At 39.4% G+C, this 9,138-nt stretch overlaps 1 protein-coding gene across 3 annotated transcripts in view; it reads right to left on the bottom strand.

The window, feature by feature from the left end:
• Positions 1–1,428: 1,428 nt before the first annotated feature.
• kcnip1b (Kv channel interacting protein 1 b) overlaps positions 1,429–9,138 on the bottom strand; it is a 21,397-nt gene continuing 13,687 nt past the window's right edge. For all 3 annotated transcript variants that reach the window (XM_005737906.1, XM_013912057.1, XM_005737908.1), the window contains 7 exons: positions 4,929–5,053; positions 3,714–3,783; positions 3,561–3,631; positions 3,362–3,469; positions 3,168–3,272; positions 2,655–2,717; positions 1,429–1,894 (listed from right to left, as the gene is read on the bottom strand). In XM_005737906.1, the coding sequence (XP_005737963.1) occupies positions 1,847–1,894; positions 2,655–2,717; positions 3,168–3,272; positions 3,362–3,469; positions 3,561–3,631; positions 3,714–3,783; positions 4,929–5,053 (590 nt within the window). In that variant the 3' untranslated portion in view covers positions 1,429–1,846. The remainder of the gene's footprint in view (positions 1,895–2,654; positions 2,718–3,167; positions 3,273–3,361; positions 3,470–3,560; positions 3,632–3,713; positions 3,784–4,928; positions 5,054–9,138) is intronic.

Genomic DNA, 9,138 nt, shown 5'->3' with positions numbered 1-9,138 from the left:
TAACTGGGCCCAGGTGGTAAATGAGGCCAATGAACAGCAGCTGTGTCCTGGGGAGAGAGAAGAGCAAGAGAGAGACAGAGGGGTGGAGCAAGAGAGGAAGAGGCGGAGAGAAAACACCACACCCACACAAGGGCAGTTTCAGGAGGCCCAGCTAGGGCCGTAACAATACTCATTAAATTTTTCAGTGACTCCTGAGAGCCTGCCCTGTGTTTTTGTGCTCTTCACTCATCTGTTTAGGTTTCTGCTCTAATAATTATTAAATTTTTTAATAGCATACAAAAATATAGGCACACCAGTATAAAGTAGCACACCACTCAAATTTAAGAATGGACACATTTATTCATATGGCTTAGAATGAACCTGTTGGTGAGATTTAATAATCTGATTCCAAAATAAGATCTCCAAGACCTGAGGCTGCGATGTCACACGGTCGCACGGTGCAGAAAAAAGAGCCTCTCTAATGACTGCGAAAAAGAACAGCAATTAATATTTTAGTGCCTAAACTACGATAGTCTTGTGAGTTTTCTATTATGGTGGCGCATTTAAATACACCACGAGTCACAGGAAACCTTCAGTGGGCTACTGCTACAGAAAAAAACCCTATTTTCGGTGTACCATGTACGTCAGTGTGACATCACTGTCCTCGTTTAAATGGAGGACACAGTGCCAAATGTTCATTATTACAAATGGAGCTGTCCTCAGTGTCATATCACATTCCAAAGCTGACATTCAGCGGTTTTCCCTGCAAGATTATCAGAAGCTTTCTCAGTTCTTTGCTGGAATGGACCAGCAGCAAAATCTTGCTTTTTCTGACACAGTGATGTCTTTTGGACAAAACTTCTTCTGTGGCATCGCTGTCTCCATTTGAGAGTCACATCTCGATTACTTGTCATCTGTGCAAATGAACATCTAATAAGCCTCTTCTTCAACATCTTTGATTTGCGGGCATTTCATAATTATGTTTAAAATTTATTCCTGTTCGTTTTTCAATCTTTTTAAAAAAAAACATTTTTGACAATACACCAATTTGACCACAAGCCGAAAAGCAGCAGATGAAAACATGAAAAAAAGAATGAATTGGTTTCTTTTTCACTAAAAAAAGAAAAGAAAAGATAAGCACACACACACCATGTAAGACCCAGGAAATGTGCTGCTTTAAAATTATTTGACTTGTACTGTAAGTTTTGGACAGACGAGCATAACACAGACTCAGCACACATGCGACATCCAGGTCAGCACAAATTTACAAGGGTCACCGCATCAGTGAAACCAACGTACAACGTTTGCGGTATCTCATATCTGTCAACCGCAAGATGGATGGGACACAAGTATAGATTTACTTATGGTCAAATCTGTCAAAAAAATTGGAAATAAAACAAGCATGCAATCATACTTTGGCAAAAAAACAATAAAAAAAAAAAGCAAAAAAATAAACAAACCCCAACTGCTTCTTGGCAAAAAAGAAAATAAAACGATCAGCTTCTTGAGCACATTGCCCTTCGCTGGTCAGGAGCAGCCTCATAATGGATGAGCAGCTTTATCTTTAACAGGCCAATCTTCATGTCTTCATGACAGAACAGAGACGAATGTGTTAAAATCCATGTCTGTCACATCAGTCACTTTGTGTTGTGTGTCGAAACTCGTCAGGAGCACTAAAGAGCATCCCAGTCCAGTCCCTTCATACAAGTCATTGTGGGGGATTCAGCCTATATCCTGACCACAGCTGGATAAAACAGGAGGAGGAGGAGGAGAGACTGGATGTACTGCACATATGCATCCACACACACGCACTCACATTCAGCCCTCTCATTTTTCCATGTGGTTGTCTCCACCCTCTCCGCTTGTTCTACATCACGTTTTCAAACAGCTGCATGGATCTCATCATAGTTTCATCCTGTTGAGAAATAAGACAAATGGTGTATGGAATTATTTTGAATACCTGTGTCTGTGAAATGAAATCATCTGATGGATTGTGGTTTTTCTTATGCTTGACTTTTGACATAAAAAATTTTAAGTAATGGTGAAATTATGTAGGCCTATTTACACTTTACGCTATTTACACTATTAACACTGCATGTATTCAGGCTAATATACACCACTGAGTCCTTCTCTAAAAAAGGGCCAGATTTAACAATGTCTGTGAATCTGGATTAAAAAAAAGTGTTTAAAGTTTTTATAACATGTATAGTGCCATCTTGCACCAGTACATAACATGATGTCAGTGCGTTAGTTGGTTGCTGCTGATCGCTAATATAATTTAATGTAAGTCTAACTACTAAAAGAACCAATAACTCAATAGAAAACGAAGAAACAAAATCTAAAAAGCAATCTAAAAGAGTCACTTTAGTTTTATGTTTAAATAACAGAGGATATACTGTTCACATTCACTCTTTCAAACAGTAAGTGGCTTTTAATTGTTAGCTAGCTGCAATGAAATGGGAAAATCCACCTGTTAGCCGTAATGTTAGCGTTCATAGACCACTTTATGAATGAGGACTGTGTGGAGGAGAGGCTGTTTGAGTCAGGTGTAGTGGTGGTTTCACGACTAGAATAACAGGCTTAAGTAAGAAACTAGTTGCTTTTTTATGCATATTATATTTTAATTCTTTAAAATATAATTCATTTGACAAAAACACATGAAGAAGAATACTGACCTCTTGGCAGGCTACAATGAACTCCTCCAAAGTCACCACGCCATCTTTGTTCTTATCCATTTTCTGTAGAGAAAAAGTTGTTTTTATTTTGTTGATTCTGTTCTGGTGGCATTGCCTTGCATCCTAACCCTAATGAAACAACCTAATAATGACTACAAAGCTGCTATAAACCAACAAAGGTTTCTTGGGAAGTTACGGGGTTATGACAAGAGACATTAAAAGTCTGCTTTCCTTTCATAATGTGTAAACACTAGGGTTTATAAACCTTACGAGACTGAAAAATGTAGTTAAGTTGAAAGTGTGAAAAAAACTCCATAAAGGGAGTTGATCCAATTTAAACAAATAGTATGGCTTGTTGTCTGTAATTTTGTAGTAATCTGTAAATCTGTAAATTTTATTGTCAATTCTTACTGTCATTTAATGGTCGGGCATTGCACAGCAATAAGCATTTCACCAAACATCATATGGTTGTGTGTGCGACAAATAAAATTTGAATTTGAATTTGAAATGAACCTGAAAAAAGGCATCCACATGCTGCTGTGGAACGTCTCCCTTCAGTGCAGGGTAGGTGTACTTGCCCATCATGTCATATATGGCCCTCACAATCTCAGTCATTTCCTGCAAGAAGAGGAGATTCATGTCATGCTTAGACAAAGATTTGAGATAGCAAATAATATCCAGTTAAAACTGTAACAACACAGTCTCACCTCTCTGTTTATGTATCCATCTCTGTTGATGTCATACAGGTGAAACGTCCACTCCAGCTTTTCCCGTAGTGTTCCCCTCAGCAGAATAGATAGTCCCATTACAAAATCCTGTCCAAAATAGATCAGGGAAGAGGGAAAGCATAAATTAAAAAAGAGCAGAAAATTAAAGAAATAACTAACATTTTGTCCATTTTTGTACCTTAAACTTTATGGAACCATTGTTTGCAGTGTCAAAAGCGTTGAACAGATAATGCGCATACATGCTTGCATCTGTAACACACACGGAAGAAAAGTGTAAAAAAAAGAAAAGCTTCATAGTGCAATAAAAAAGATTAAAAACTGTGTACTTTACCTCCATGAGGAAAGAACTGTGCATAAATGTGTTTAAAAGTCTCCTCATTCACAACTCCACTTGGACATTCCTGTGGAAGAAAGGAGACTCTACAGTTCTTCTACTCAATGAAAATTTGGTTGTCTGATGATGTGATGCACACATATACTATATTGCCAAAAGTATTCACTTGTCTGCCTTCACATGCATATGTACATAACTGACATCTCATTTTTAATCCATGGTATTTAATATTATGTAGCAATAGCAACTTAAACTCTTCTGGAAGGGTTTTCAACAAGACTTAGGAGTGTGTTTATGGGAAGGTTTGACCATTCTTTCCAGAAGTGCAATTGTGAGGTCAGACACTGATGTTGGATGAGGAGGCCTGGCTTGAATTCTTTGCTCTAATTCATCCCAAAGGTGTTCTGGCAGGTTGAGATTAGGTTGAGATACAGACCAGTCAAGTTCTTCTACAACAAACTTGCTCAGTCTTGTCTTTAAGGACTTTGCTTTGTGCACTGGTGCGCAGTCATGTTGAAACAGAAAAGGTCATCCCCAAACTGTTCCCACAACATTGAGTTTCTTTCACTTAAAACAAAAAGGATGAGCCCCACTCCTGAAACCCCCTCCCCCGCAAACTTTACACCTTGCACAATGCAGTCAGACAAGTACTGCTCTCCTGGCAACCACCAAACCCAGTATTATCCATTGGATTGGAGAAGCATGATTTCTCAGTCCAAAGAACATGAAGCACTTTGTGCGCTTTACTTGAGCAAAGGCCACATGAAGCACATGTGCAGTTGATTCCACAGAAAATTACCGACCTCTGCTCAATATGCACCTCAGTCTCGCTGACCCCACTCTCTAATTTTATGCGGCTTACCACTTAATGAGTTGCTGTCATTCCCAATCTCTTCCATTTTGTCATAGTACCACTAGCAGTTAACTGTGAAATATTTAGTAGTGAGGAAATTTCACAACTGGACATTTTGCACAGTACCAGAGCTCCTGAGAGCAACTCATTCTTTCACAAATATTTTTAGAAGCCGTCTGCATGCCTATGTGCTTGATGCTATACACCTGTGGCCATGGAAGTGATTGGAACACTTCAATGCCTCAGTGATTTGGAGAGGTGTAAGAATACTTAGAATGGAATAGAACAGAGTTTTGGCAATATAGTGCATTTTAGTATGACTGCATTTTTTACAATAACAATATCTGGTGTGTGCTTACATTTTTAAAACCACGATAGAGGATCTGCAGTTCCTGTTTGGTGAAGTTTGTTTGGGCTTCGAGTTGCTCAAGTCCTTCTGGTCTGTGGCACACCATCGTCATCTCAAGCTCATCATCTGTTTTATCTACAGGGAAGGGTAAGAGAGAGGCAGTTTAAAAAAAGAAGATGTATTTGAGCCTCAACATTTACACGCTGTCTGTTTAACAGTATGTCCCACTCAGGATTTAGAAATATGATGGCTTTTAAATACAGGAAAGAGATGACTCAGCGAAGCTTGAAAATGTTAAGTCGGCAACGGATGTTGTGGGATCAAAGAGAATAAAAAAGTGCTTCTGGGAGTGAAGCAGAAGAAAAATAAGGGAGGATGAGGGAAAAAGAGAACAAAGGAAGGATTTGTGGAGAACTTCATCTACTTGACAAATTAGGTTTCCCCTTAGGAGCTGAAGCATTTTATTAATGGCAACATGGTGCTCAGTGCCCAGTCCTGTGGAGATGGATGGTGGTTAATGATCTGAAGAGATGCTGCTGTGGGCAAGTGTTTGTCACTGTGACTATCTCATGTTACAGGGCAGCGGCTTTACAAACATGGACAAATATCCAGAAGAAAACTCCCAGTGGCTGTTGTGGGCCCCGGTGAAGAAAAATCTGAAGTCCGACGCTTTGTGTGAGGTATAGAGATGGCCTATTTACAAAGGGTGGTCTGTGGCTTGAAATGCATTGTTGAGACTGCAGGTATTATTAAATGATATGTCCTTGAATGAATTGTTTTGACACAAAAGTGTGGACAAAGCACACTATCAATTCCCAGAATTTCTCAATCACCTATGTTATTAACTTGAAAAACACACGTGAGAACAAATAAGCTTCCCAATGGATTCAGACTCAGTTCAGATGATTAGACACGAAGAAAAGGAGATTAACATGACTACATTGTTGTTCTTCTTCTTTTTGGATGGTAGTGATGACTCATTCATTTCAGCCCATTCATGAGTGGTGTCAGGATTAATCCTCAACAATGAAACTGTATCAAGTAGCATACATCATTATGCCAGAGGCCATTGTGATTTAAATTTTAAACAGGAAACAGGAGAAGAGGCACAGCTATAGAACTGCCTGCAGCCACATTCTCGGTCGTAACAGGTGCAATCTTCATTTAAGTCCCACCTACACCAGGGGGGAAAGCAATTACCGGCTCTTCATTGACTTTTGAGTGGGAGAGACGATCCTTGTCAATTCTGTCTGCTAGTGAAAAATAGAAAACTTACTTAAACGCTCTGTGTGAAATGGACTACAGACTGATTACAGAACCCAGAATAGGTTTTTATGAATTTCTAAACTGAAAAACTGTGACTTTAAGGAGAAATAAACTTCTAGGAAAATCCCGTGACTAGGAAATGTAGTGAAACTGTGGGATCCTAACAGTCATATACGGAACATGTCAAATAAGTCGATAATGCCAAAATTTCAGCTTATGTCCATACCATAAGCTAAGCAGGGTCAGGCCTGGTTAGTAGTTGGATATGCAATGTGTTAGTTAGTGCTGTTGCCTCATAGGAAAAAGGTTCTGGTTCAAATCCACCATTTAGCCAGGGCCTTTCTGTGTGCTGATTGCATTTTATCCCTTTGTTTGTCTGGGTTCTCTCTGGCTTCTCCCACAATCCAAAGACATCCAGTTAGTGGGGTCAGGTTAATTGGTGCTTCTAAATTTCCCATAGGTGTTAGTGAGAATATTGTCTTTCTGTCTGTGTTAGTTCGGTGACAGACTGAGAACCTGACCATGGTGCACCCTGCCTTTTGCCCTTGGATGGCTAGGATAGGCTCCAAGCTCCCTCACAACCCTGAATTAAATAAATGAAAAGATGGACGGATGTCGGTTTTAGTCCACTACATTTCTGCAAAATGAGGTAACAAACTTTCAGAAAGCTGTATGTAACATTACTATGCATGTAAGTGCTTTAGCTAACAACAGTGGCTTGCTACTGTTGTTAGCTAAAAGTTTTTATTTAGTTTTTATCTTTTTTTATTCAGAAAGGAGAATTATTCATGGTATGTTCATTGGTAGAGGAAGATTGAAAAGCTGTTGGCCAATAAGTGTGCACTTTCACAGTGAGATCCATCCCTTGCTTGTCACTTCCAGTTTCAAACAACAAGATGGTGAGACCAAAAATGCTCATCTCAAGGCTTAAAAATGGATGTCTCTGAAGGTACACCCATCTGCTACGCTGTTTAGTATTTCTAATAGATAGCTAACATTAATTTTATAATAGCTATGTAGATACAAGGTGCTAAAAAAGTCCTAGATTAACAAGCTAAATCTAACATTTTAGCCAGCTAGTTGCACTTGTATAAGCATGCCAGCTTTATTTTTAATATTGTGATGCTAACTTTATTCTCCTGTATTTTCTCCTGTGTTTCATTTAGTAAAAACATGCACTAAAGGTTTAAATACTGCTTACATCTGGACAGGATGGTTGACACAGCTATAAAAACTGTTAGGGAGTAGTCATTTCAATGAGATTTTCCACATGCTTGGGAAACTATAGCAATAAAATGTTCACTTGAGACACACATGTTGCCTCTTACCCCAATCTGCCACTTTTACATGGCCTATTTGTCAGTGGTGAGATAGCATGGTGTCCATTACCATGCAAACATATAATGCGTTACTTTCTCTCAATCTCCCTTCCATCTTCCCCTGAGCTCCAGTTCCAACCCACTGACTCATGTTGTCATGGAGATAGATAGCCATAATAAATGCGAGCAGTGGTGGTATACTGGATCAACCATTTTTTAAAGGTGTCAAACACAATTTGTACATATATTTTCCCTGTGACTAAAAGTCTCTCGGTTACTTGAAAACAGAAAGACAAAGGTGCTGTTAAGACTCCACCTATGTGGACTAATCTTTCCTGTGGGCTGATTTCTCTTTCCTGTTAATGTGACAGTGTGATTAGAAACAGATGAAATGGAATGAGGGTGATGAAAAGGCAGAGGTGTTGATTAGAGAAAGCTGAGACAGGACTGGGAGGAGAGGAAGGAAGAGGTGGCAGAGCGTGAAGAAAAACAAGAGACAAGAAGGAGAACAGCAAAGGGCAAAATGGGAAAACACAGAATAACATCGAGAAGAAACGAGAGCTGAACTGGGCTCAGAAGCACAGTCAGCAAAAGAATATGTTGCCTGAGGATTTCAAAAACCTGTTGAATATATCATATCATATAACAGAATGATTTGATCGCAGAGTAAGACTCAGACAAAGAAATGCTGCAGACTTTTGCAGTGAGTCTTGTTATAAATGGTGCAACAACTGCTCTGCATGTGATCACTCATTAGCATGTAATGGAAGAAGGTGGGAGACGCTGAAATGGTGCTGATAATTGAAAGTGCGTGTACATGCTTTCTTACGCAGTCAGTGGCAAACACTGCAGCACTAATGAAAATGAAGGTCATGTAGAAGTCTATGGGAAAATTACTCTTGGTTTTCCTTATAAATTTATGGTCTTAATCACTAGTTTCAAGTCATAGTTGAATCTAACATGATCTATCACATCATCTTGTAAAGTATGTCCTATAGGCTGATGTTATATTTTGATTAGGAAGTTACTACCATATGAGTGTGCAGTGTCCCTCAGATCTGCCTCCTTCTCATCACATCTGGTTTTAGAAACACCAAGATCAAGGCAGACACTTTTTACAGTTCTGCATGCTTTGACTTTGGCATGATCTTGCTTTCTTCTTCCCTTTTTTCTTCTTTCGTCCTCTTAACTTCATGGAAGCAGCTGACTGCCCAAACAGCTAGCCTTGTTCCAAATATAATCATCCTACCAGTTTATCTAAAGCCTGCTACTTATGAGATTATATCTGGTTTCTTTAATCCAGCAGCCTTCTGGTGTCTGTAGCCATGAGGACAAAAGTTGAAGAAGTCACTGAGCCGGGTCAAAATCATAGTCCCCTACGTGATTCCTCACAAAACCCACAGCAGGCTGTTTGGTTTTGCTTTGTACAAAAGCTGACTGGGCTTTGGAAGTGTTGAATGCTGCAGGAAGAGTGAGGAGAACTGTTTCCCCTACCGTGTTGTGTGGACAAGCCCCCCCAATCCTAAGAACACATTTTGACCTGAATGTTTTTCTTGATTTGCGACAGCAATCTCTCTGCGTGTTTCAAAGTTTTGTTGAAAGTTTATACAGGACCTTTTTCAAGACAAACCAGGT

Source organism: Pundamilia nyererei, unplaced genomic scaffold, assembly GCF_000239375.1.
Source record: "Pundamilia nyererei isolate P.nyererei 1_Seehausen unplaced genomic scaffold, PunNye1.0 scaffold00080, whole genome shotgun sequence".
Lineage (NCBI taxonomy): Eukaryota > Metazoa > Chordata > Actinopteri > Cichliformes > Cichlidae > Pundamilia > Pundamilia nyererei.
This window is presented reverse-complemented; position numbering and strand designations above follow the sequence as displayed.